Genomic DNA, 27,544 nt, shown 5'->3' on the forward strand with positions numbered 1-27,544 from the left:
TTATGAAAATAATGTACTTTCATAAACCTACTAAGTGGATAACCGGGTACCAAAAAAATGACAACGAAATTTGTTAATTTAAAAAAGCCATTTAACAAAAGACCATTTTATATATTTCTCTGAATTATGTCATAAAATTTAAACATACAAATTACATTCCCAAGCCCAAAAGAATCTTTCAAAACAAATACATATATATAGACAAATTCAGAACCCAAATTATTTAAAAGTTGTTTATATCACAGTAAATGATATCTCATAAGAAATAAAGCGAAAACATGACCGGTCCCTCCAACAGTCCACGTCAGAGGAGCTCAATGCCTGAGGACGGGGCGATTCTTCAAGTCGGTTCTGCCCCCCGGCCCGTGCAGGGCACCCACCCTAACAGCCTGCAGTTCCGCCAGGCTGCCCACCAGTGTGTGAGCAGTACTCCCACCCTAATAGCCTGCTGGGTGATGGGTTCACGAGCAAATGCTGAAACAGCCAGCACAGTGGATTAGTTATTCTTAAAACATCCTACTGTTGCCTATGTGTCCAAAGCCGTGAACTACAGTCATAGCCTCCAGGGAGCAAAGCCAGGTGTTTTGGTAAAGCAAGGCACACAGGGCCGGTTTGGATGAAGGCGCTTTTTCTTTGGTCCTACGAGGACTTTAAATACGCTACGTCTCCTACAGATTGTTCAAGTGACTTCCCACAGAGCTCACGAGCTTCTGTAACCTTCCCTGACATACCGCATGCATCCACAAGTGGTTACAGATGGCAACGATGGAAGTGTAAATAAAACGAGCAATGGGAGACCCTGTTTTTAAAAGAAACTCAGTTGAATGACTACAGGATGCATTTTAAGTCTAATAATTCGGTAGCAGGAAAAGTGCCGTTTCTTAGAATAGTCAGCATTAACCACGTCTACTGAGCACAAAGGTAGTTTCCGTTCAGTCTGTCTCCTTACAATCTAGTTTACATATCAAACTACCCCTCCTTCTATGAAACGTGACCTCCAATATAAACGGACGTAAACATGTAAATTCTGCATCTACACTACGTGTTCCTCCATGAAACAGCCGACAGCACTCCCAGGACTGATCCCCTCCCGGCGAGGAAACACCCTCATGTGGCAGCTCAGACTTTCATTGCCAAACACCATGCTCTGCATTTCTAACAGAACTATCAACTGGCACTTTTCTCCCATGAATTAGCATATTTTTTATAATGAACGAAGTAGTGGAGAGAGAAGTAGTGAAGTAAATAACATTTAGCAAAGTCCATTAGAGCGACTTTTTACAGGAAACTTAAAAAATATATTAAGTATGATGAAAAACAAAGTAAAATAATTCTACTCCCTGGTAATCCAGGTGTCAATAAATAAACCCACATTCCAACTTCTGAAGTATTTTGCCCACGAAGTCCTCTTCTCTCTCCTGCTAGCCTCTCCCTGTGCCCCTGGTAAATAACTCATCCAATTTGCCACTTGGCCTGCGGTGCCGAGCAAATGGAAAAGAAACCTTGTCAGAGGCCAGGGGAGCCAGCGCCTCCCGCCTCCCACCTCCAGCCCCGGGGACTCAGAGCCCCTGGGCGGGGTGTGAGCGCTTGGGAAGCGCTGAGCGGCCCTGGGTGTCAGTCCGAGCGCCATCCATATGAGGTGATACCGTGGCAACCTGGAATGTTTCCAAGGAAAATTGTTTTGGTCTCAATTCCTTGATGTCAGTCCTACTTTGGTGGTTGTTTTTGTCAACAGTTGTAGACTTTACAGGTCAATGAGTAAAATACTCAGTAAAAACATTCTAATGTGTACAGTTCACGCTGTGATAGTTCAAAACTCTCCAAATGGAGATATTAGACAAGAATTATTTTATTGTAAGTTAATAAATGAGTTTTTCATCCCTTTAAATTACGTATTAAAACTTTAATGGAAACACACAGGAATTAATTTAAAGCACCACGAAAGACGATGTGATTTACAGAAAAGAAGCAGGTAGGGGAGGACAGCTCCGCTGGCGCCCACGTGCCCAGTGCCACCCGCACGGGCGGGGATGCTTTCGAGGCTGAGACCTGACGGGCAGATGGAGAAATGTGTGTGTCTCTACGTGGAATGTGAACGTGGACTCTGCACTTCATTCTCTGACCAGCCAGACCCAGAATGGTACGTCACCAGTTTTTATGTAGCTGAATAACATTTAGCGATCTTATGTTTACCAATCTTTTGTATAAACAGAGAAATCTCGGGTCCGTGAAAATGTTTCTCAGGCCATACTTCTATTTCTGCACAGCTTTTATAGGCAATAATCCTAACCGTCAAACTCTGACTATGCCATTGGCTTGCTGACCTGCACAGAGGGTGAGAGACACCGAAGAGAATGAAGTAGCTCGTCTGCAGACGTGACCGCTGACACCTGCTGCTGCGCTCTTGCAGCGCGTGCACAGGTCATCCCTGCGGCGGTCCGAACGGCAGATCCCCCAGACGCACATCTCCAGTCCCCGCGTGATTCTGATCCCGGCAATACCTCAAGCTTGGATTTCTAGAGGCGACAGGCCTGCTGTCACACAGACAGAGACTTGAGCTGCACATTCATGTTTTCCAACCACCTGGACAGTGTGAAGAGCGGCGACACCTCCCGGGGCTCTCAGCAGTCCTGCGGGTTCCCGCAGGGCGAGCCCGGACCCCTGCGAGCCCTGAGAGCAGCGCCCCCTACGCTTTGGTGGGGTTGCCTGCAGGCTTGGGGTCGTAGCCGTATAGGAAAGTAGCTGCTATTACAAGGATGGCTCCCAGGAAGAAGACACTACACAAGAGAAAAGGAAAAAGGCAAAATGAGACTAAAAGCAAACAAGTTCCTTCTCTTCTTTACTCTAACAAGTGGTGGGAAATGCTGCCGTAACAGGCGAACCGAGCCTGTGTTTACTACACCCAGCTGCCCAGCTAGTGTCCACATGTCCTCTCAGTTCTCACAGCCACACGAGGACGTGGTGGCAGTTCTCCTTTTTAATCCGAGAAGAAACTGAAGGCAGCGAGTTCAAGTAACTGGCTCCCAGTCCACCACTCCCCGTGACGCATCTGGCTCCAGCTCCCTCCTCCTCCTCCTCCTCCTCCTCCTCCTCCTCCTCCTCCTCCTCCTCACTGTCCCCCAAAGCAAAGATGTCTAACGTATTTCATCTTAACGTGCCCTGTGCCTGCAATACATTGAATAAGACCTCAATTGTTTTAAGATGTGAAACTGTAAAGGGAAATCTACACTCTTCAAACCAAAGTAAATTTCAGTTTAAAATCCAAGGCAGTAATCAGAAAACCTCAGGACCAATTTTTCAGGGTGCTTTTTAAAAGAGAGAAAGACTAAATGCAGGGAGACTTGGTTTCTTTTTATTTTATCCATAAATATGAGCCCTTACTATGACCTGGAAATGACCTTAAGCTGGACGTAAACTAGAATACCAACCCTAACTTTTGACATGTATATTCTTCAAGAGAATGAAAGCTGCAAACCTTTTAAAATGTCATTTTTTGGCTTATTTTATGACTTTATAAGGCCAATGAACTTTTAAATATGACTTTACATGACTTTTTCTTTGGGAGGAAAAAAACCCATTCAGATCCTTTGGGAAACTCCTGGACAGCCAAATTTGTATAAAAACTTTTCCAGTGGAAGACAATGTCATGCACATAATTTAAAACCTTTTTAAAAAGATAGCTAAAAGGAACCCTCATTACATTTCCATGATTTTTCAAAAGTTGTAATAGAACAGCATTTTTCAGACTAGATCTTAAGAGAAATCCTGACTTTCCTATACCCTTTTGGAGATTTAAAGAAAAGATGTTACCTGGTTGGCACAAAATCTTGTAGCCAAAAATAGGATATCAGTGTCGATAATATTATGGATAAAGAGGTTGCAAATCCTTTTAAAATATTATCTGCATACTTTATAACAGCTGCTATGACAAGGCCGCCCAGTGCCTGCAGAAGTGTTAAAATATTATTTTTAAAAACAAGCATATATAAAACTGCTTTTCAAAACAATGTCATTACTTAATGCAGCTTTAAGCCTTTGGCCTACAGTGTATTCCCATTTAGTGATTTTCATTAAGCACCTCTTCTAACCAGTGGCCTCCACGGTTTTGTTCCGTAGCCTCTATTTCCAAAGCTGCCTGGTAAAGTGACCCCCAGTGTGACCGCCACTGTGACCCGCCGGTGTGACCCGCCGGTGTGACCCGCTGGTGTGACCCCCAGTGTGACCACCAGTGTGACCTGCAGTGTGACCACCAGTGTGACCCGCCGGTGTGACCAGCAGTGTGACCCGCCGGTGTGACCCGCCAGTGTGACCCGCAGTGTGACCACCAGTGTGACCTGCAGTGTGACCCGCCGGTGTGACCTGCAGTGTGACCCGCCGGTGTGACCAGCAGTGTGACCGCAGTGTGACCCCCAGTGTGACCCCCCCAGTGTGACCCGCCAGTGTGACCCCCAGTGTGATCCGCCGGTGTGACCCCCCGGTGTGATCCCCAGTGTGACCCGCCGGTGTGACCCCCAGTGTGACCCGCCGGTGTGACCCCCAGTGTGACCGCAGTGTGACCCGCCGGTGTGACCCCCAGTGTGACCCTCAGTGTGACCCGCCGGTGTGACCCCCAGTGTGACCCGCTGGTGTGACCCCCAGTGTGACCCGCAGTGTGACCCGCCGGTGTGACCCGCCGGTGTGACCCCCAGTGTGATCCGCTGGTGTGACCCCCAGTGTGACCCGCCGGTGTGATCCGCCGGTGTGACCCCCAGTGTGACCCCCAGTGTGACCCGCCAGTGTGACCCGCCGGTATGACCCCCAGTGTGACCGCCAGTGTGACCCGCCGGTGTGACCCCCAGTGTGACCTGCAGTGTGACCTGCAGTGTGTTGTGATGGGTTTGCTCCGAGTACAAGTGAAATACCTCCCCTCACCCAAGTGAGTACGAGCCTCGTGTTCAGACAGGTGTGAGGGCCGGTTCCCAGCTGGCGAGGTGTTTCTTTTGAATAAGAATGCGGGTCACTTGAGCGTTAGCTTGGCCAGCCTTTCCTGGCCTCCTAACTTCACTTCCTCCCCCGTTCCTCCCCATCCAACCCCCCTCTCACTGTCCTCACTTACTTGCCCTAGAGCAGTTTTATCGGTGCTCTTTCCTTAGGAGCAGAGAGAACTCCCTACTAAACCCCTCAGAGCCCACTGCGGCTAGTGAGTGGGGGTGTGGCACCCCGCAGTCTCCTTCCTGCCGCCGCTCTGGACCATTCCCTCGCCTCTTGCCCTCGCCTGGGGGAGGGACAGAGCCTGAGGGAGGAAGTGGGCGGAGGCCCCCAGTCGCTGCGGGGAGGTCTGAGTCCCGTCCCCCAATGCTCTCTCGTCTACTCACTCCTGTGGGTCCCTCCGACCAACGTCCAAAGCTTTCCGTCCCACAGCCACTTCCTAAGGGCAGAGGCTTCCTCTCTAAGGTCAAGGCCATCACACGGAACTGACTTCCTGCCTCTACACGCGTCTCTGAACTTGCACTCGCCCTGTCTCCTCTGTGGTACAGACAGAGCATCCTTCCTGCCCTCGCAGCCCCGCCCCTGGCTCCCCCCGACCACCTTCTGCAGGGGCCCTGCCCCCCCCCCCCGCCCCTGCCAGCGGCTTTGCGAGGCAGGACCTGCAGCCGTGTCTCCCACCCTCCCGGGTGGTGAGTCAGCCTAGAGGTGACAGGGCTCAGCCTGCACACTCAGGGCACAGGCTGTGCCGACATGTGGCCACAGGAGGGGCGCGCTGTCCCCAGTTGCACCTCTGGCCCTGCTTCCTGAGCTGACGGGTGACCGCCTTCCTGTGCCCACGGCAGAGAAGCGGGAAGTTCCATCTGCCCGGCTCCAGCCTCCCGCTCTCACGGGGCATCTCCTCCTGGTAAAGCGAAGGCCCCGGGCCCTCCCGGCCCCTCCTCGGGGGCACGCAGACCAGCGCTGTTTACTTCTGGAGAAGCCAGGGCGCTGAGCGCGGCCAGGGGGACCCGGCCCCTCCCGCAGCTCACGGGGGCCTCTGATCCTCTGCGTTAAAGCCAGTGCATTCGCCTCACACAGGAAAGTGAATGCTTTACCTGAAGAACAACAACGGCCCAGGTCAGCCGGTTGTAGCCCTGGAAAAACCCGTTCTGTGACACCAGCTCTCCGTCGTACACGTACACGCCCATCAAGCCAAACACGCTCCCGAAGAAGCCTGCAAGGCGGGAGTTTACGTCAGCTCAGCTGTCGGAGATGTCTGGCCACTGCACATGACTTTATACTTTTCTTTTAAATTGTTTACTTGGACATTTATGTAAATTTAACAAAAATGCACTTAGTGCTATGAATATAAGAGGAAGACATGGGAACAGAAAGAGAGCAGTGGCGACAGATCTAAATCTTAGAGCATTAACACAAGATAATGCAGAAATCACATGACTCCACGGCTCCCCTCCGAAGACTTGGAAAATGCTCGCTTTGGGTACATGTCAGTGCACCTGTGCCTTCCTGCAGCCAGGCACGCTCACGTGTGGGGCATGCGCTCTTCCTTCCTTCTCAGGAAGCTGGAAGGGTCAGTAACAACAGAAAATCAGCGCTGAGAGGCAGTCGCGGGCCTCGCTGCCGAGGCCTCAGGAGGGAAGGTCACGCAGGACAGCAGGTGCCTCACTCACTGCGGCCGCCCCTGCCCTCCCCCAGCCCCCGCAGAGCTGCCCAGGACCTGATCTCAGAGGTCCCCAAACCTCCTCGGGGAGTGGAGTTCAGGGGCACACGGGCACCCTCAGGTCTGTAAGGAATGAGCCGTGGGTGAGGGCAGCAGTGTTAATAAAGCCATAAGTAGCCACTGTGTTCCACGGGAGGGGACTGGGAGGTGGGGAAGCCATCTTTCCAAAATTGCATTTTGCCAACTCCATCCTTCTAACATTTCGAACTCTCATTTCGAACTCGAAGATAATACTGGCATGCTACAAAATGAGAGAAACCAGTGCTCGCACAGGTACGGTCTTATATTAGAAGAATCACACTGGGTAATTATTAAAGTACATCAAATGCAGAAGGGTACATATGTAGCAGTATGTGCAGAGATCTGCATTCTTCTATCAGTTGCATAGTTGTCCATTGTATGAACAATAATATGAAATGCACGTATAACAAATTGTTCTGGGTGATTTACGCGTGTGAACTCACAACAAACCTACGGGGTAGATAGTCTTGTCCACTTTACAGCTGGAGAAACAGGGCCACAGAGATGCTAAATAAACCTGCTGAGCTCATGCGGCAGCTAAAGGACGGGCTCAGGACTGGGTCCCCAACGCAGCCTGGAGACACGACCTTGACCATTGCACTAGGTGACCCCTTGACAATTACTAACCAGCCTTCTCCACTGTCCATTTTACAATGGAACCAATGCTGAAATGAACAGCCTACCTTCCCGGTCTTATGCAAGCCCCGCTGTAGCATAAATTCTCCGCCAGAGGTGGGGTTTTACATCACTGACTTTTTTTGTTTAAAATTTTGTGAAACACTCCCAAACTGGGATCCAACAGGTTATACCAATCTGCGTGTTTGGAAAATACTACAGTGCTTTCATTCACGGTTTGTAATTCCAAGCTCTGTACTGATCTACGTGTCCTTTCAAGACCTTAGGCGGCCCACCACTGGATTGTGTGTGAGGTCAGAGCAATGAACAGAAATCCATGAAGTTCCACAGAATCATCCGCTCGGAAAGATTTCCATGTTTCATTTATAATTCAAGAAAATTGTGGGCACCTCACACAAACCTTGACTCTTTCTCTCTCCTCCGATATTTGCATGTTGATGGCAACAGCTGACGTCAGGGCCTGCTGTGTGCACGTCTTTATCCTCAACACTTCACATGCATCTCTCATCTAATCCTCAGAGCAACATACAGAGCTCGGTAAGGACACTTTACAGGAGAGGAAATATGTATGTTTTCTCAACGTCTTCCGGGAAAAACGCAGCCACATTCAGGCTCCAACGCTGAGGACAGAAACAGCCTCCACCCACCCTACGTCACAGACCTCAAACCCCACATTCCTGAGTAAAAGTACAACCTTTTTAAAGGGCCAAAACCTGGCCAGGTACTTGGATCAACAGCATGTTTCATGAAAGGCTTGTTTACTTGAAGATCTACAGAAATCTTTAGATGTAACAATACAACCACCTTAAAAAATCACATTAGCAAAGACTTCAGACTTACCCAGTTGAATGTTTCTGATCCACACCGACTGCTTGGTTTCTTTTAAGATTTTCTCGAAGTACACCCCAGCGAAGCCACTGGAAAAGCAGGCCGTGAGGACGGCCATGAGGCCCACAAACTGCGAGCCGGCAGAGAGCGCCTTCGAGTCCAGCTCCTGGGTATCCGAGGGCCACTGGGCGAAGGAACACAGCGCAGTTCAATTCCGGCGCAGCTCCCCGTGCACAGAGCCCCGCTCAGACCCGGAGGCGAAAATGCCACCACGCTAGCCCTGGGGGCTGCGGAGGAGCTTCTGAAAGACAACCTTAGAACCGTCTTACTTCACCCCACGGCGGTATTGCTGTGGCGACTACTACTCTCAGCCTAGCCTGAGAGAGAGAAAGGGACGGACTGCGGCGGCTCAGAGCGGCCTCTCCAAGCACCGTGGCCGCTGAGACCCGGAGTGTGAAGTGTGGAGTAGCTAAGGGAGCCTGGGGCCGCCCTGCACCCCGGCCCTACCCTCCACCCTGGCCGTCCCCTGCACCCCGGCCCTGACCTGCACCCCAGCCTCCACCTGTACCCCGGCCCTGCTCACCATCCACCATCTGGGCTGCACCCTACCCTCAGCGCTCCTGAGACCACTTACTTGCCTATGGTCTTGTTTTGTTTTAATCCTCACCTGAGAATATTTTTCCATTGACTTTAGAGAGTGGGAGGGACAGAGAGAGACACACACACATTGATGTGAGAGAGACACATCAATTGGTTCCTCCCACACACGCCCTGTCTGGGGCCGGGGATTGAACCTGCAACCCAGGTACATGCCCTTGACCAGAAATCAAACCCAAGACCCTTCCGTGCGTGGGCCAATGCTCTAACCACTGAGCTCCCAGCCAGGGCACTTGCCTTCATCTTTAATGTCTCTGTCAAACCCATGTTCCACCTGGATTCATTACTTGATATCTTAATTTAAAATATCTCACTTTGTAAACTGAGTATCTACTTTAGCCTATCCTAAGCAGTATCTGTGAAAATAAGGGTGTGATTGCCAGTTGTATTTTCCAACACCCATCCTATATAATAAAAGAGAAACATGCAAATTAACCATCCCTCTGCTACGGTCAAGCCATGCCCACCAGCCAATCGGGAGCGAGTATGCAAATTAACCCAACTAAGATGGCGGTGGCCACGGAGCTGGAGCGAGCAGGAGACTTGGGTTGCCCCTTGCGATGGAGGAAGCCAAGCTTCCCACCTGCCCTGCTGGCCCTCGCTCTGCTCAAGGCTACAAAGTTTCAATTGTAGAAGATAAATAAATCCCAGATACCTGCTTCCAGTCTGCCAAAAAAAAAAAGAAAAGAAAAAAAGGAGAGGCTGGGAGCTTGAGTCTCCGGGGGGTGTGGCCAGCCTAAAAACGGCCATCAGCCCCTCACCCAGGCTGGCCAGGCACCCCAGTGGGGACCCCCACCCCGAAGGGGTGTGGCCAGCCTAAAAACGGCCCTCAGCCCCTCACCCAGGCTGGTCAGGCACCCCAGCGGGACCCCCACCCTGATCCAGGACACCCTTCAGGGCAAACCAGCCGGCCCTCACCCGTGCACCAGGCCTCTATCCTATATAATAAGAGGGTATTATGCAAATAGACCCTAACAGCAGAAACACTGGGAATGACTGGTCACTATAACACACTGACCACCAGAGGGCAGACGCTCAATGCAGGAGCTGCCCCCTGGTGGTCAGTGAGCTCCCACAGGGAGAGCTCTGCTCAGCCACAAGCCAGGCTGCCAGCACAGCAGTGATGGCGGGAGCCTCTCCCACCTCCTCAGCAGCGCTAAGGATGTCCAACTGCAGCTTAGGCCTGCTCCCCGCTGGCAAGTGGACATCCCCCAAGGGCTCCCGGGCTGCCAGAGGGATGTCTGATTGCCAGCTTAGGCCCGATCCCCCCCAGGGAGTGGGTCTAAGCCAGCAGGTAGGTGGACATCCCCCGAGGACTCCCAGGCTGCAAGAGGGCACAGGCCAGGCTGAGGGACCCCCCGAGTGCAAAAATTTTTGTGCACCAAGCCTCTAGTTTAAAATAAATACGGAAAAGATTTATCCAAGGGACACACTACACTCTGGGAAAGTGCTGTGGGGCCTCTGAGTGGCAGGAACATGATAGGGTTGGATTTGTTCTTAGACAGACCACAGCGGTGACTGCATGGAGGCTGAATTTGGGGGGCGGTTAGGACTGAAGGGGAAAACATCCTTTTCACCCCACAACGACAGTACTTTTATAGAGCCAAATGGCCACAGGAGAAACAGAGGCAGGAGCAGGGCAGCGAGGTGCAGACAGGCAGGACACAATCTGGGAGAACAAGCAGCAGAGCAGCGAAGTCTTACTGGACGTCCAGGCAGAAGGGAGAGGCCAGGCCCACCCCAGGCTGAGTAAGCGTGACTGGCAGAAACAGAGACAGGAGTGGGGGCGGGAGGTCAAGTTCGTTTATCAGGTCAATTGGAGAGCCCAGCCAAGCTGCCTAGCAGGGCTTAGATACACAAATCTGACACCGCGGGCCACAACCAGAGCTGCCGGCCGCGAGCCAGGAGCCTCCAGCACGGTGTGCCAATAGAAGGCTCCACATGGTGGCATCTCCACAAATAAGGACATAACTAAGGAAATAACAAGCTGACTGGGGACCAGGTCCCCAAGTCAGTATCCAGCAAAAGGACCCGGAGGAAACCCGTGAGGAGCCGTGAGAAAGAGGGGCGAAGAGCGGAAGGAATGGCCTCGGGTGCTGGTGGCGGGAGGGAGTCTCCGTCACCTCGAAGCTCCTGGGACCCGCTAGCAATTAGCTTCCCTCCACACAGCAGTGTCCTAGTCCCTAACTAGCTGGTCCACTTCTTTGCGTCAGACCATTGGGTTTTCACATGTTTCTTAGCACCAGGCACAGCCCCAACGTATCGCCCACAGGAAGCTCTCCAAAGTCTCGGCGGGGAGGATAAGCATCGATTTGCTTCCCTAGACAGCAGAGCCACCTGTCCTTGCGCAGAAGACAAGGCTGTGGAACTGCGACACAGTGACAGGAGAGCTTATCTTGAACAGGTACCTGTACAAAAGCCACTCCGGCCATCAGAATCACCAGGGAGAGCCACTGGTACACACCCAGCTTTTTGCCCAGCATAGACACAGAGAACAGCGCCGTCGTCAGGATCTTCAACTGATACGTGACCTGGGAAAGGAAACAGCGAATGTGAGTCATGGCCGAGGGTCCGCTGGTTACAAGGACCCGAGGAATGCACCTTCGGCACCTGGTAGGTGGCTGCGTCGAGATTGGACAGCGCCACGTAGAGCAGGTTGTTCTGAAGAGTGTATATCCCGGATGGAATAGCAAGCTTGATCGTTTCCATAGGCTTGTTAACGATCTCATCCCGCAGGATTCGATTCAGTGCTCTCAGACTGCATTCTAGGAAAAACACACAGAGGTGAAATCAGGCACCGAGTGACGCTGAGTACTAGCACCCTCTCTCTAGGCCGCAGTGTTCTCTCTTGTGAGGGAGGACATTGCGCTACATGTTAAGACACTTTAGGTCTAAACTATACCTTTAATGAGGCTAACGTTTCCAATGTTAAATATTATCAGCAAGCATATTCAGAACAGCACGATCCGTACATCCTACTCGGAGCCCTGGCCCCTGTGGCTCAGTGGGTGCTGCCCGTGCACACAAAGGTTGCCCCTTCCCTTCACCATCAGGGCACGTGCTGGGTTTCAGGTCCCATCCCGGCAGGGGGCGTGCAGGAGGGAGCCAATAGATGTTTTGCTCTCTCATTGATGTTTCTTTCTCTCACTCCCTCTCCCATCCCCTCTCTCTAAAACTCAATTAAAAATCTTAAAAAAAAAGGCGGTCTTAATAAAATGACAAATATTGAAATGTTATGAATATACTAGGGTATTAGATAATGCAATAGTGTTCAGATGTGTAGTTACCAACATATATTTACGTATATGCCATATATAAATAATACCAAACAATTAAATAAACTTCAATGACTTACAAACAACAACCTGGATACCTACGGCTGTCTTTGTAGACTAGAAGAACGCAGGCCATTATCTTCAGAATCTCCGCCGCCACCACGGCCGTGGAGGACAGGTACCGCGGCCCCTCCTCCTTCAAAGTCCTGGAGTAGCGCATCGTCAGCACCAGGCTGGTTGTCTGGAAGACCAGGATCCCCAAGGAAAGGTATTTGAGGTTGGCAGACATTGTTTTATCTGCATCTGCCTGAAAAACAGAATAAACAGGGCAAATAAACAAATTAGAAAAGACATCAACTGATACATTAAAAAAGCCAGTAAGAGCCATCAGGCCTCAAACAAGATGGAGTATGTACGCTCCACCCCCTTCCTTCTGCTCTGGACCGGACACTGAAGCCAGTACCAGGAGACGCTGAAAGGTGAGGAAAAGAGGACAAGCTGGCCAGAGACCTCGCAGGAGGCCAGCCTCCTCAGAAGGGGCAAGCGTACCTTGTCGCTGGAATCCATGGCAGTCCCGGGGAAACCCCCAAATCTTATTTCTTATAAAAGTGCAATAAATGAGTCAGATAATTTACACTATTGGGATATTCAATTTTCTTTCTATGATGGAAACGAAAACTTCCACGAACTCAGTTCCCTCGTAAGTGCTCAGAGAAAAGTGTAAGCCTGCCCAACACCACGCCCAGCTCTAATCTTTACGGATTTCCGGTCCCTAGAACCGTCTGAATTAGACAACTTTCCATTGTTTCTCCTTCCCTTTCTTCCTCCAGGTGTCAGGTGACTGTTTATATACCATAATGTCAACTTTCTGTGAGTTAATTTTTACCTTGGTTTTCCACAGTCTGCAGAATCTGCATCACACATTCAGGTAAAATCAATATTCCTTCAGCTATATAAACATATCATATTTATATTTTCAGTTTTAGATTAAAAAGTGCTCGGTTGTACTCTTTCCGTCCAGCCAACGATTGGGCAGACAAACTGTGGCAGGGACCCTCGCCCACCTGTCTCTCCCGCCCACCACTTCCCACTGGTGTCCTGCCACGCAGCCCAAGGCAGCAGCTCCCCGTGTCCCGCAAAGAGCAGGCGGGAGTGGAGACGCGGGTGGGCCCGCAAGCACCGGCCCTTCGTAAAGGCTCGGGCTGAGGAGACGGGGCAGCAGGACACCTGCCACCCGCATTTCACAGGCACTTCCTGCGGATACACAGCCATGAAGGAGACACACAGGATCTGTTTCTTCCTGGGGCGCATCCTCCAGCATGAAAGACGCGTGTCACTCAAATAATCCCAGAAAGAGTCTGGCCAGGTCACAGGGCAGCAGGACAACAGCGCAGGGAACTACGGCACCTCTTTTCAATTATGCCCACGTGGCTAAACTCAAACACATTCGCCACGCCCTCCAGGTGGTGCCAGGTGAGGACGGCATAAGGTCGAGGGCAGGCCTGCGGCAGGCCGGGACTCCAGGAGGCGCTCACGCTGAGTGTGTGCAGGCTCCGGGGGCAGCTCTCCGTGACTCTATCCTCTGAGGTCAGCCCAGCGGCACTGCCGTGAGCTTCTGGACCCCGGGACCGAGCGCGCAGACTTGGGGTGCCCCTGCTCGTTAGCGGGCTGAAGCCTAAGTGAGGCCGCCCGGTCACACTGCCCTTAAGCTTGCATGCTTATAAACTTCTGCTTTTCTCTGGGTCATCTGTCGTTTATTATAGGGGTCTCAGCTAAGAACTTAGAGGGGCAGAGAGAAAATTACTTTCCTCCTCCTACAGGAGACCAGCAATGCTATCTCAAAAACTGACCTCTAGGAGCAAATGAAGGACTGAAACATGGGACGGAAAAGCGCTTTCAAGTAAAGGCTGTTCATGAAAGTCTGAAGCCAGGTTACCCCACACAGGAGCACCCTTCCTCCGGGAGCACGGCGAGCGTTTGACTGTCTCATTCTATGATTTAGTGAACAATTATTTATTGAGTCTAATCTCTTTAATGCTGTGCTCAAGTATTAAAGTGCTAAAGAAACTTAAAAGATATAATTACTTCTCTTAAAAAGCTTATGTTCTAGCTCGGCCAGTGTGGCTCAGTGGTTGAGCAGCGACCTATGAACCAGGAGGTCACAGTTCAACTCCGGGTCAGGGCACAGGCCCGGGTTGGGGGCTCCCTCCCCCGTGTGGGGCGTGCAGGAGGCAGCAGATCAATGACTCTCCCTCATCATTGATGTTTCTACCTCTCCTTCTCCCTTCCTCTCTGAAATCAATGAACAACAACAAAGCCGCTTATATTCTCGCAGGGATAAGTCCCTCAAATAACCATAGCACAATGCAAACTCCGCAAGTGTAAGACTCATCAGGCCGGACACACAGAGAGAAGAATGTGTCGGACCATGGTCGCCTCCGGAGAGCGGATGAGAAGGGGTGGCACTCAAGGCCTCGAAGGACCAGCAGAGTTTCCGCAAGGACGGCAGGTGCGGGAGGCGGCCTGGGAGGGAGGGTGTCGCCGGCCAAGGCAGCGGGGCGCAGGCTCGGAAATGACATTTCAAAGCAACCGCCCCGGTCGGGCTAACACTGAGGCTGTGCGAGGGAAAACGATTTAAAAGCCAAAAGAGAAAGGGACACATTGATCTGATGGAGCCGGACAGCTCGCAGCTTTGAAGGCCGCCCTGATGATGTGGGTTTCTTCACTGCTGGGCGAGCAGTGGCCAGAGGAGGCCTGGCCTGCGGCTGCGGGAAGCACGTGGAGGGGAGGAAGGGACTGGCCGGGCGCGGGCAGCAGCGGTCCGGCGGCCCCGCTCCTGTGCGGGTCACAGCAGAGATGCGGTTTCCCAGGCCCAGCCGGGGGCCGTGGGCGCGAGAAATGCAGGGCCGAGCGGAGTGGCCGCGCAGGAGACCCGGCGGGAGGGCACCGAGGCGGCACCCCGAGCCCCATCCGTCCGGGCCCAGGGGTCCAAGAACGAAACGGCTACCTGAGCCCCGCTTTCCAGTGCCGCCCGAGAGCGAGCGGATGGGAGCGGCTCGGCCAGGCCCGGCCCGTCCCCAGGGTCCTCCCTTCCCGGAGCCCGTCCCGCTGCCGCCGGTGGCTGAAGGGAACGGGAACCCACAGCCTCCGCCCCCGGCAGGCTCCCCGCCGTTCCTACGGGGCCCCTGGCCAGGACCTCACCTGGCCCGGCCCACCCCCACCCCGACCGGAACCTCACCTGCCCCGACCCCTCCCTCCCCCCCACCCCCACCCGGACCTCACCTGGCCGGGCCCCCCCACCAGCCTCACCACGTCCCGCAGCCTCTGCGGCTTCTCAGCGCGGCGCCCGGGGCGGCGGGCGGAGCCACCGGGGGCGCGGGGGTCACCGGGGGTCATGGGGACCGCCCCCCGCCCGGCCCCCCTCGCCCCGGCTCCCACGCGTGGCGGTTCCCGCCCCCGGGCCCTTCCCCCTCCGCCCGCACATCTCGAACGTCGCCCGGGAGCCGCAACGTGTCACTCGCGCCCCCGCCCGCTCACCTGCCCCGCTCGGCTGGGCGCCGGGGTCCCCCGCGCCCCCTGCCGCGCGGCGCCGCCCGCCGTCCCGTCCGTCCCCGCCGCCAGCGCTTCCGGTGCCGGTCCCTCCGCCGCCGCTCCGGCCGCCGCCGCGCCCGCGCCCCGCCGTTCCCGCCTCCGCACGGCCCCCCGCCCCGCCCGCCGGCGGCTCCGCGGGAGGAAGGGCCCGGCCTGCGGGGCAAAGTCCTGGGTACCGGGCCGCCGCGCCGCCCAGGGCAGCGGCCAGGCTCGTGGGGGCCCGGACCCGGCGCCCCCTCCCCCTCCCGGGCCCTGGCTCCCCACTCCCTCCCGGCCCTGGCTCTCCCCGCGCCCCGCAGCGTCTGGGGCGCCCTGGGCCCCTGCACTCACCTCTCCGGGCTCGGATCCGGTCCCCCTGCCCGGCTGTCCTGGCGCCGCTGGGTCCGGGCGGGTCCGGCACCTGCCGCCCGCCCCGCGCGGGGTGGAGGCCGCCCGCCCTCCTGGGCTGGGCTCCCGGGGCGCGTCCGGGAGCAGCCAGAGCCAGAGCTGCAGCCCCGGGCCCAGCCCGTCCGAGCCGGGCCAGCCGGGGGGAGCACCTTTCTGGATGAGGAGCTGCGCGGGGTGCGCCCGGGCAGTGGGCCCGCGGCAGCTCGGAGCCCGAGCCCTCGCCGCCAGGCAGGCTTCGCCCTGCATTTGGGGAAGGAGCCCTGGGGCCTCCAGACCCTACACCCCGTTCCCAGGTCCCCTCCCTGCGAGACGGGAGTGGGATTCAACCCCAATGTGTCCGCCTTGAAGCTCTAGAACCACCGCGCTTAGCTGCCCAGGGAGGAAAACGGGATGGGAACAGGTGGCAGCCAGCGAACCAGCGAAGGGAGCCCCGGGATAAGCAGTCCCAGGGAGGCCGCCCCTGTGGCTCAGGGGTTGAGGGTCGAGCTCTGGACCAGGAGGTCTCGGTTCGATTCCCGGTCAGGGCACAGGCCGGGCTTGCGGGCTCCATCCGCAGTAGGGACGTGCAGGAGGCAGCCCATCCGTGATTCTCTCTCATCCTTGATGTTTCTTTCCCTCTCTCCCTCTCCCTTCCTCTCTGACATCAATATAATCTCTAATAATAAAAGTGTAATATGCAAATTGACCGAACATGGAACTACAGTCCAGATGTCCTTCGACAACCATCCGGATGAAGCCGGGGCTGCCAGGGAAGCCCGGGTCCCAGGCGCCTGAGGGAAGCCGGTGACGGCAGCCGGGGGAAGGAAGACCAACTCTTGCAGGATTTCCGTGCATCGGGCCTCTAGTAAATTTATAAAAGACGTATCGGTAAAAGCAGAGATGGCCGCGAAAGAAGAGAGAGAACCGGCAGCCTGGGGACAGGGGCAGAGGGCGGCTTCGGCCTCCCTGTGGAAACAGCTCAAAGGCAAAACTTTGGCAGCGGAAGGACAGACAAAGGGAACCACCTGTCAGCGTCAGGACAGCCAGAGCCAACAGGGCGCGTCTCCGGGTAGCGGGTACGGTTGCCAGGTAACACTTAGGACACCTGGCTACCCTGAAATGTCGGATACACAGGGCATAAGTGTTTAGTCTCTACAACATTGGGGATATGCTTACACTAAAAAAAATCCATTGTTGATCAGAAGTTCAGCTTGGACTCGGTAGCCTGTGTCTTTATCTGCGAAACCTGGCAGCCCCGCTGGAGGCATGAACGCACTCAAACATTGCGCAACCACAGGTTTCCGACGGTGCGGAGACGGGGAGACCGAGTCAGAGGGCACTGGCGCAGCTGGCGCTGAGCATGGCGCGCACTGAGTCACGGTCCCCGCTCCGTGGCTGGCAGTTTAGGGACTTGAACGGGTTAAGAGTAAGAAACAAAAAAAGAAAGAAAAGACTACAAATAAGCCCCGGCCGGTTTGCTCAGTGGTTAGAGCGTTGGCCTGCGGACCAAAGGGTCGCAGGTTCAATTCTGGTTAAATGCACGCACAGTCATCCGTGGTGGCAGGCTCCTCCCTGGCCTGGGCCCTGGTCAGGGTGCGTGTAGGAGGCAACCAATCGATGTGTTTCTCTCACATCAATGGTTCTCTCTGTCTTTCCCTCTCTTCCACGCTTCCTAATAATCAATGGAAAAATATCCTCGGGTGAGGACTAACAACAACAACAAAGGAAAAGACAACAAAGAGTGGGGACTGTGGTGATATTTTTTAAGATGTCTGTTCAAAACAACACACACACACACACACACACACACACACACACACGTGTCACTGTTTGGAGAATTAACCTCAGGTTCCCGGGTGTCCCTTATGCTTGGTTCCTGCCCAATTATGTTCCTCAAACTGTCGACTTGAAATCCCAGCTCACGAAGGAGAAAAACCAGTTGGTTCCTTCAAGCTGCCAAGTGGGCTGCATCTGGCGAGGTGTCAGACATTCAGGGCAAACAAGGACTAACTCCTCGTCCATCAGGCGGCTCTGGGAGGACTCACTGAGGTCCCCCCCTCATGGTGCGGACAGCAGCCATGGGACCCTTTCACTTGGAGAACGCCCACCTGACCAGCATGAAGTGAACTTGCTTTTCGTTTCGTCCATTAGCCAGGAGGGGCTTCTGGAAGGTTTTCCTGTCCACCGACCTGCTGGGTCTAGAGTCGGGGTGTCTCCCGGGAGGGAGGCGTCTGCTCTTGCTGCACCTTCAGGACCTGGGGTCACTCCGCAGGCTTGCTCCCTGGAGGGCGGGGCTTGCAGATTCTGCCCAAAGCTACCGGATGACCTGATGCTCTGCGTCCCTGCTTGGTGGGGGACCAGCTTGGTGGGGGACCAACTTGGGGGGGGACCAGCTTGGTGGGGGACCAGCTTGGTGGGGGACCAACTTGGGGGGGGACCAGCTTGGCGGGGGACAAGCTTGGTGGGGGACCACCTTGGGGGGACCAGCTTGGTGGTTTGGGGCAAGGAACTGGCTTCGTCTCAGAGTCCAGGTGAATTGCAAATGGAAGTGTTGGGAGTTCCCCTTTACCTGGTCTACTCACCTGGCAGAGTCACCAGACACCCCGTGGGTGACTAGGAGAGCAGTGAGGAGCAGGGGCTGTGCTGGGCAGCTGCTCAGGGCCTCAGGGCTGGGAAGGGGTGAGGGCTGCAATTCTAGGGACATGGGTCTCCATTCACCCATCAGGAGAACGCTTTTTAAAAAATGTATTTTTATTGATCTCAGAGAGGAAGGGAGAGGGAGAGAGAGAGAAACATCAATGATGAGAGAGAATCATGGATCGGCTGCCTGCTGCACACCCCCAACTGGGGATCGAGCCCCAAACCCGGGCATGTACCCTGACTGGGAATCAAACCGTGACCTCCTGGTTCATAGGTTGACACAACCACTGAGCCACACCGGCCGGGCCTAGCGTACATGTGATTGTACACCCATGTGCAGTTGGATTGTGCTGCATACCAACTACTTCCTGCTGTCTGCCTTCAGGGCACATGGTAGGCTGCATTTCCTGGCTCTCTGGGTTGAGGGGGACCACGTGACTAGCTCTGGCCAATCAGTTGTAAGAGGAGTATGTGTGACACTCAGGGCCATAGCATCCAATTGTCAATTTGTGACCTTCTGCACCTCTCCCTCTGCTTCTGAGCCTGGCGTGCTCCGGTCCTGCCTGCTCTCCCAGCCTGTATCCTGGAGGGTGGAGGTGCAGAGCGGGGCCCCAGCAATGGGCACCCAGCAGAAACAAGACCTCAGTCTGCGTATTGTCCGTCATTACGATCGATGGGCAGAGACGGGTGTGGCACTGTGGCACTGGCCTCGGGCAACGGAAGCTGGAATAACGGTGATCTCTGTTGTGCGCTGGGCTGTTGATAAAACTGCCGCCTGCAATAACTTGGAAGCTAAATAATGAACGCGGGAGACAGCAATGCAGACCCTCTGTAGGCCGCACACTCATTTCTGAGGAAGCAGAGGGGGTGCCAGCTGGCTGGGTGAGCCTTCGTTTCACTTGATGGACAGTTTCTCCGGGTCAGAGTTAGTGCTTCGAAGCTGCTTAAGAAAAGGAAAGCCCGGCGGTGTGGCTCAATGGTTGAGCGTCCACCCAGGACCCAAGAGGGAGCCCGTTTGATTTGGTCAGGGCACAGGCCCGGGTTGCGGGCTCAATCCCCAGTGTGGGGCGTGCAGGAGGCAGCCAATTCTCTCTCGTCACTGATGCTTCTATCTCTCTCTCCCTTCCTCTTTGAAGTAAATAAAAAAATATATATTAACAAAGAGGAACCATAATTTGGAGAAACTACTGTTTAAAATTGTACAGCGCTGCTCACGGAATGTAGGAGACAGTGAACTGACGTTCCCTGGAACATTACAGAATATTCTGGGCCATGAGGAGCTGGCCTGGGTTCCTGAAGACCGAGATCAGCGTCTCCGCCCTGAACAGGTTTGGGGAAATCCCAGGGGAGCGCAGAGTCGCCAGCGGGTCTATTTACACATCGAACGTTTATTTTGCTCCTGACATCAAAGTAAATAAATTACCAAACAGCCTAAAGTCTTCTTTCTCTCTGTGCCCCTCACATCCTGCAAAAAGATCAGGCCCCGAATACCGAGCCTGAACCGCGTGGCAGGCCTCGGTGTCCGCAGGTCGGCTCGGGGTAAAGGAAGGAAGGAAAGCAAGCGCAGGCCTGGAGGAAAGATTTTATTTGCTTGGCACACAGACACAGAAAGACGCTTGCCTACCAGGCAGGACAGCTGAGGACACATCAGAAATGCTTCTGCTGAATTAAAGGCAATGAGAGGATTTCTATCTCTATTTTTATTATATGGAGATTCTTCTCCAGGCTACACTCGTCATGGCAGGCGTGGGTTCATAGGCAGCCAGGAGCTACTGTGACCTATAACACACTGACACACAGACTAAGAACAGTTACTCCGTTTTAGAAAATTAATATAGCATTTTCCCCTTCACGTTCTCAGCAGTATGCCCACCGTTTTTGCATTTTAAAAATGTAAACCATCTCATTGTAAGAAACGGAAACGGAAGAATTTTATAAAACTGGTTTTAGGAAATACCTAATGCTTTGTGGCTTTTCCCTATATCCTATGCATCATTAGCATAAGTAAGTGATATTAAATATACTGTTGGTATTAATGATAAAGCACATACTAATGTATCCATGAAAAAATAAAAGCACGTCTGACCCTCTGTGCCCCATTTCTGAACACATATTATTCTACAGGCGGACCCTCCCAGAACTCATCATTCACTGAGTAGTTGCTGAAAGCAGTGGGAAGGTGCCAGAAATACTACAGTCAATGGCAAGACCATTCATCAAACCACAGCCTGTTCAGTCTGTACTGTGACCGAAGAAAACGGATCCCAGCCTCTCATTTCATGTCACTCATGTACAAACAGAAGATGGCATGATTTCTCTGTTCTCAAACTCCAGGTCTCACACTCGTTATTCGTGAGCCTTCGAAGGACACTTACTGAAATCGAAAGAAAAACACTCCCTTGGTCATGATGACTGTCTCTCTGACTCAAATCAAAAGCTGCCTATGTACATTTAAAAAAATCAATGCTTCCACAGGCTTGACCTAAGTGTGCGTCCATGTTGCATGAGTGAGACTTTCCATGTGACCTGAGCCGGTGCATATAAAGCACTTGCACTGCGTCCCTGCTCCCGCCGACCAGGGACTGCACACGTAACGAGCCCCCGAGTCAGCTACAAGTCGTAGAGCGTTTCGAGAACAGTGGCGATGGACCAGGCTTGCGTCTCGCAGCTGAAGGGGCAGTGCTGGCCGTTCTCGTTGGTCAGCTCCGGGAGCCCTTTCCAAGGGGACCTAGAAGGGAGAAAAGCCGTTTTATGAGACGTAATCTAACACGGATCCCGTGGGGTTAACAGAACAGGCAAGAGGCCTGGGGATTCTGCCTTCCTGTATAGAAAACATGCACGCAGGGTCTTTTGCTACGAAACAGGACATCCTAAAGAGTGTGTATGAGGAGTCTGGATGGACATCCTTCTTTCTATTTGATCTTTGGGTTGAAGACTTTCAGATACAAAGGAATCCCTTTAGGTATTGAACACACAGGAGAAACTCCCATTCTGGGCAATATGTAGAAAAGGAGACCGATGTCCCTCTGGCCTAATTCCAGTCCTTTCGGAGTAAGTTCATGAGACTCAAATTAGATGTATTAAGTTTGATCTTGAGGAAACTGTAAAATTAAGATGAAACAATGAAGAAACATCCAATTATGATTTGGTGAAAGATGGTGATTAAAAACAACATGAACTTCCATACTAATTTCTCATTCTGCTGAATACAGTTGGTATTTATTGTGCATTTATTATGCTCTTATACTAAGTGCTTTAGACACATTATCTCATTTTAATGCTTCTAGAAGCCCCATTAGGTAGGTACCATATAGTGATTCCTGTTTATAGAGGTTTATGGAGGTTGATGACGCGCAGAGCTTGCTATCAGAATGCAGTGTTATTAGCATATCAAGTGTATTCTTCATGTCAATGCAAGCTCTCCAATGTAGAACATAAGTTTAAAATTACAGAATTCTATGACGTTTCATTTCTTCAGTCGGGGTCTGGGAGCATGTTTGCTTCGTTACTGTGCTTTGTAGCTTGTGGCTATGTTACATATGCTTTTCTGTAGCTATCCAATATTTCATGATAAAAATAGAAAAATAACTCCATTGGGTAGATGTGGAGATACTTTGAATAATAACTAACAGCATCAGCTAGTGAAAAACTGCCATAGAGAAATGGGAACTGTAGACAATGTTTGTTTCCAAGTGTTCAGGCGATGTCAGAGGGAAGTGCAGAGCAGCGGGGGGCCGGGTGTCTGTGAGGTGGGACGCTGTCCCTTCCAAGTCCCTGTGCGGGAGGCCTCGCCCAGGACCTCGAAGCGGAGGAGGTCAGTGAAGGTGCAGCAGGGCGGCCCTGATCCAGCCTGATTGGTGTTCTTCTAGAACGGGGACACTCGGGCAGGCGGCGCTCTGGGAGCTGGAGAGAGGGCTGGAGGAGACCCTCCCCGGCGCCTCTGAGGGGGCACGGGCCACCCACGCCTGCATGTCAGGCTCCCGAGAACAGCACCCTAGTAAGGGATGCGCGGGAGACCATCCATTTCTGTCCCTGGAACCACTCAGTTGTGGTGCTTTGCCACGGCAGCCCCAGCAAACTGGCGGCTCTGCCTGAGTGCTGAGGGCAACGCAAAAGCCAGCCGGCAGGTCCGAAGATCACGTGTAGGGTAACCCTTGGAGCAAGGTCATGGGACAGGTGGGGGGATGGGACCACAGGTGGAAGGAGAAAAACGACCAGGCAGGGCGAGCATGCTGACTGCCCCTGGGCAGAGGGAAGAAAGCGGACTCAATGCAGATTATGAGCAATGCTGGGGGCGGTGCCGGCTGGGACGTGGGGTGCTCCTGTCACACACGCTCACGCTGATGGGAGAGAAGCGTGCAGGGGGTGCCTGTGGCTGTACTGAAGCGAAGGGAACAAACACACCCATTCCTGTGACACACGGAGGTCCCTCAGCTCTCATGGCAAAGGGGATACAGTCCGTGCTGTTTATGCACAATTGTTAGCAATAAGATGTACATACATATTCAGGTTTAACCTAGACTTTGGGACAGAAGAGCTTTTGCCTGAATTTCCTCACTGTATAAGGACACAGAACTCTGAGAGTTACTTATCTGCTAACAGGACAAAGGGTGCGACAAATGGGTTTGAAACAAGAGCCCAAAGGCCAACTCTGATACTTTAACAATAAGGAGAGCTTTTCTGAAAATTATTTATCGATATGCCTTTAAATCTGTTCACTCAAAAGGCCCATTTTTTATATTTATCCTGTGCTATCCGGATCCAAAAAGACAGAGCAGCTGAAGTTAAAGTGAAAGACTATTTCACATGCACAGATCATGCAATAAAGTCTTAGGAGTAAAATAAACAACCCAACATGATGAAGGGAAGGCAGGACTACCTCACAGACCTTGTGTTGAAGAGTAAAGCTTCTCCGTTTTGTTGGGACAACTGGAGTGAGCAGCAGTGAATTCTAAAGAAATGTCGCTTTCTACCAATACTGGTTATGGACATGACATGACTGACTTACCTCTCAAGATGAACATAATGCCGAGAAAGGACATTTTTAACCAGAAATATCGTCTTGGCGTTGGTCTCCGGCCCCATCAATTTGGAAAAATACAATTTTGCACGAAGGAAATACCCAACGGGCCACAGCCACTCCTGGAAAAGAAGATTTCACGAGTGAAGGCACGAGCGAGCTGTGAACAGCTGACATTAAGTGAGGAAAACCCGAAAACTCAGAAAAGAGAAACGGAATTCTTACAGGTCCTTGGTGGTAATTGAAACCTTTTGCCAGGTTGTAGTTGTCGTTGTCCAGGGCGTTGTCATAAACCCCACAGTACACCATGTCACTGCAACAGAAATGACACGCAGGTGAAAAGAGACCAGACACGATGTAGGAAGCATCAGAAAAAAGGTTCCACAGCAGAGGTAAGCCAATCATGTTATTCTGTCTCCCACTCATCCCCATGGAACCTTAAACGAGTAAACCCAGAGTTCAGAGCAATTTAATGGTGCATTCGGGAGTGACTAACCCATACTGGCTAACGTACAAGTCTCCCAATCATCCAGCCAGCTTGCCTTCAAGGAGTTACCCCGACACTAACATGGGTTACAGTACATTATTTCACCAGGCCTCTCATGTGCCTGTGACAACTGAGATACACACAGAATAATGCGAATTAGTGGTTACTAAAGATACAGTTTTATTAACTATGAAATATTGGGAAGGTTGTGTTTGAAAGTTCTCTGTGAAATTATGTTAAAATTAACTTCAATAGGGACATTATCAGATTATAAGTAGCAACTGAATACACAGGGAATTCAAACACACGTACAAACCAAAGTATGACAGACTGACTGCGACAGGTGACACAGGACCGCTCCCTCTGCTCTGTTTAATTAAGTGACTCCTTGTTTTCTTTGCGGGAGGGAGACAGGACTTGCCACATGAGTTGCGTCAACTGTGGGTGTGAGTTTGGCCAGTGGCTCCTATCACCTCGGAAAATGTGGAGCGCGCTCAGAAGGCAGGGAAGCACAGACACAACACGACGTTCAAGGCTGAAGTGAGTGCGCGTAAATGGGGAAAACGGACAAAGAACGGGCACCAGGGACCTGGGACTCACACATGGACATAGAAAGCGAATTGATGGTGGGCATCCATCCAACCCGAAGGGAAAACAGGAGACAGAGAGGGCATTGGAGACTCAAGAAAAGATAAAAGCTGGGAAAGAGGAGGAATGTAAAATGGCACAGACTTATCATCAGGACATAAAGACAAAATGGTGTATTGGCTTCAATAGAAATAGGGGTGCGACGGCGCAGAAGGGAGAGGAGTGACAGCGTGGAGAGTGAGGATGCTCCGAGGAGATGCTGAGTCTGTACTTCCGTGTCTACAGAGTCACCGTCACATTAGAAGGTACTCATGACGTTAGTGCTATGACTTAACAACTCCTTTACCGACGGCCGAATGTAGGACAGCCAAAGGCATTTCGAACACCATGTTTTATGAAGATGCAGAAGATGTGTTTAAAACGGAGTGTCAATGCAGCGTCAGAGGTTTCTGCTGACAAAACAGTCATGGTGAACGCACGATGACACCGACGGCTTTCTTAATACGGACACGCCACCTGGACCCGCCTCCAGGTTTTCATGTGCGATGACACAGAATCACGCTCACTGGAACCCGAGCCACATTCTGAAAGCTCATCCTGCGACTTACTCTGGGTCCAAGGTCCTCATGCCCAGGGGCCCGAGCAGCTTTTCCTCAGCCATCGCCAGGGCTTTCCACGCCTTCTCCGCCGTGAACAGCTCGGGGGCCTACGGGGCGTCAGACACAAACACACACGAGGTCACGACGAATGATTTCCACTCCCAGGGGAAGGTAAACTCGCTACGCACTTGGAAAAGCCACTTTAGAACCCAGTGTGGCCGGAATCTGAGTGCTGATGCCAAACCGGAGCCAATGCAATGGGCTGACCGGAAGCCCCGGTCTTGGCCTTAGAAACGAGGAGGCTGCTGGAGGGTTACCTCCCGGGTCGGTCCCCACAGGGCACCAGCCCAGAAGGAAGCTGCCGCGGCTGCCACGGCACCGGCCACACGGACCCGTCCAATTCCCCCTCCAGGAGGCCCCCGTGGCCTCCCTGAAGTTCACCTGGTCGCCACTGCTTGCTTCTGGGGCCAGAATAAAACACAGACGGACTTGCCGCCAATAGCATGTGACATGGAGGAGGAGAGAGCACCGGTGACTAAGAGTCCGCATTAAGTTTTTAAAACAGTATTTTTGTTGATTTCAGAGAGGAAGGGAGAGGGAGAGAGAGAGAGAAACATCCATGATGAGAGAGAATCATGGATCGCTGCCTCCTGCACCCCCCCTACTGGGGATCGAGCCCCCAAACTGGGCATGTGCCCTGACCGGGTGTGGGAGGCATGGGTGAGGGACGTGCAGGTGCCCTCAGCTGTCAAGGCAGCTGGGCGGGGCCATGGCCAAGCTGGATGTGGCCCCGCTACCTGATCCAGCTGCCCGCTGTGCCTTACGATTAGCCTCCTCTCTTATGTGAGCTACGACGTGATGACTTCATTCGTCACCATCCATCGTTATCTATGTTTCCGTACTGAATGTGGGTGGCTAAGGGTGACAGGCATACTGCTTCATGAATGAGAAGAGATTATTTAAATCAGATACTAAGCATGTACTTTTTATCAATCCAATGAGAACAGCTGGGAACTGGGAACTAAATCCACCCTCGCACAACGTTTCTGAAATGTGAGGACCGGACACACGCTGCTCACCACGACCATGGCGATGGTGAAGTTGGGCCTGAGCTGGTAGTCGCACCACGGGCTGGACGCGCCGAAGCTGTCCTTGTAGATGCCACGCTTGTGGACCAGGTCCGGGTTCTTCTCGTTGGGGTCGGACGGGTCTTCGGACACGTAGAACAGCTTCTCGAAGTTGTCCTGTATTTTCCTGTCCCACTCCTCGTAGGACACCTTCACGACCTTTCCTGAAACATTGCACAAGGCGTGGCGGTTGGGTGCCCTCAGAGAAACCACGCATTTAGCGGGCAGTTTACGATGATGTATGTGGCTCACGCTCGCGTTCTATTGGACAGAACAGGCCGAGGAAAAGGCGTGCAAAGGTTTCCTGATTGGAAAGCCACACCTCGCTCGCAGTCCCGCTGGGGAACAGGAATGCAGCAGGAGGCCCTAGCCGGTTTGGCTCAGTGGATAGAGCGTTGGCCTGCGGACTGAAGGGTCCTGAATTTAATTCTGGTCAAGGGAACAGGCCCGGGTTGCGGGCTCGATCCCCAGTAGGGGGCGTGCAGGAGGAGGCTTAGTAAGGATGACGCCTCTCACATCTCAGTTCAGAGCTGCTATAGAGCCTGGTAACAGTCTGTTAGTAAATGAATGGCTTTCTTCCCTGCTCATCTGAAGGGCTGCCCATGACAAGCTCACTGAGTCAGGTGATTGATGGTCGGGGAGGGTAAGAACGCAGACCGTGCCCCGGAGTTTCTCTCCCAATACGACGGCGGCTCACCGTGTCTTTTCACTGTGACTTCGCGGTAAGGGAAGATGTTTTTCCGGGACAGTTCCAGCAGCCACCGCACGGCGGACTTACTCAGGCCCACGATCTCCACGGCGGACCCGTCTCTACAAGGAAAGACACGTTTTATTCTCTGAGTCGGAGCCGGGCAAGCACTGCCTACCGGGCATGCGACCAGCGACGGCGATGAGCTGTCGAACCGCCGTGTCACAAAAAACCACCATCTATAAGGACACTCGCCCTTCACGGGACTGTGGATGAGGGATCGCGCTTCCTACTACTGGCCATCGCCTACCTTCTTATCATATTTTTAAAAAA

At 52.9% G+C, this 27,544-nt stretch overlaps 2 protein-coding genes across 5 annotated transcripts in view; both read right to left on the reverse strand.

The window, feature by feature from the left end:
* Window positions 1-69: 69 nt before the first annotated feature.
* Window positions 70-16,132, reverse strand: SLC35A3 (solute carrier family 35 member A3). 3 transcript variants are annotated; one of them, XM_059674895.1, is made up of 8 exons: window positions 16,027-16,132; window positions 12,208-12,412; window positions 11,441-11,595; window positions 11,239-11,361; window positions 8,186-8,357; window positions 6,063-6,181; window positions 3,811-3,944; window positions 70-2,777 (listed from the first exon to the last, which is right to left on the reverse strand). In XM_059674895.1, exons 2-8 carry the CDS (start codon window positions 12,392-12,394, stop codon window positions 2,687-2,689), a joined length of 981 nt encoding a protein of 326 aa, XP_059530878.1. In that variant the 5' UTR covers window positions 12,395-12,412; window positions 16,027-16,132; the 3' UTR covers window positions 70-2,686. The 3 variants fall into 3 exon arrangements, with proteins under 3 accessions (XP_059530878.1, XP_059530880.1, XP_059530879.1); XM_059674897.1 differs by lacking the exon at window positions 16,027-16,132 and adding an exon at window positions 15,643-15,758; XM_059674896.1 differs by lacking the exon at window positions 16,027-16,132 and adding an exon at window positions 15,388-15,412.
* A 4,138-nt stretch (window positions 16,133-20,270) lies between these two features.
* Window positions 20,271-27,544, reverse strand: part of AGL (amylo-alpha-1, 6-glucosidase, 4-alpha-glucanotransferase) — a 41,184-nt gene continuing 33,910 nt past the window's right edge. For both annotated transcript variants that reach the window (XM_059674602.1, XM_059674603.1), the window contains exons 29-34: window positions 27,221-27,333; window positions 26,476-26,687; window positions 25,406-25,503; window positions 23,948-24,035; window positions 23,711-23,844; window positions 20,271-21,430 (exon numbers count right to left, since the gene is read on the reverse strand). In XM_059674602.1, the coding sequence (XP_059530585.1) occupies window positions 21,313-21,430; window positions 23,711-23,844; window positions 23,948-24,035; window positions 25,406-25,503; window positions 26,476-26,687; window positions 27,221-27,333 (763 nt within the window). In that variant the 3' untranslated portion in view covers window positions 20,271-21,312. The remainder of the gene's footprint in view (window positions 21,431-23,710; window positions 23,845-23,947; window positions 24,036-25,405; window positions 25,504-26,475; window positions 26,688-27,220; window positions 27,334-27,544) is intronic.

The sequence above is a fragment of the Myotis daubentonii genome, chromosome 18 (genome assembly GCF_963259705.1).
Source record: "Myotis daubentonii chromosome 18, mMyoDau2.1, whole genome shotgun sequence".
Classification (NCBI taxonomy): domain Eukaryota; kingdom Metazoa; phylum Chordata; class Mammalia; order Chiroptera; family Vespertilionidae; genus Myotis; species Myotis daubentonii.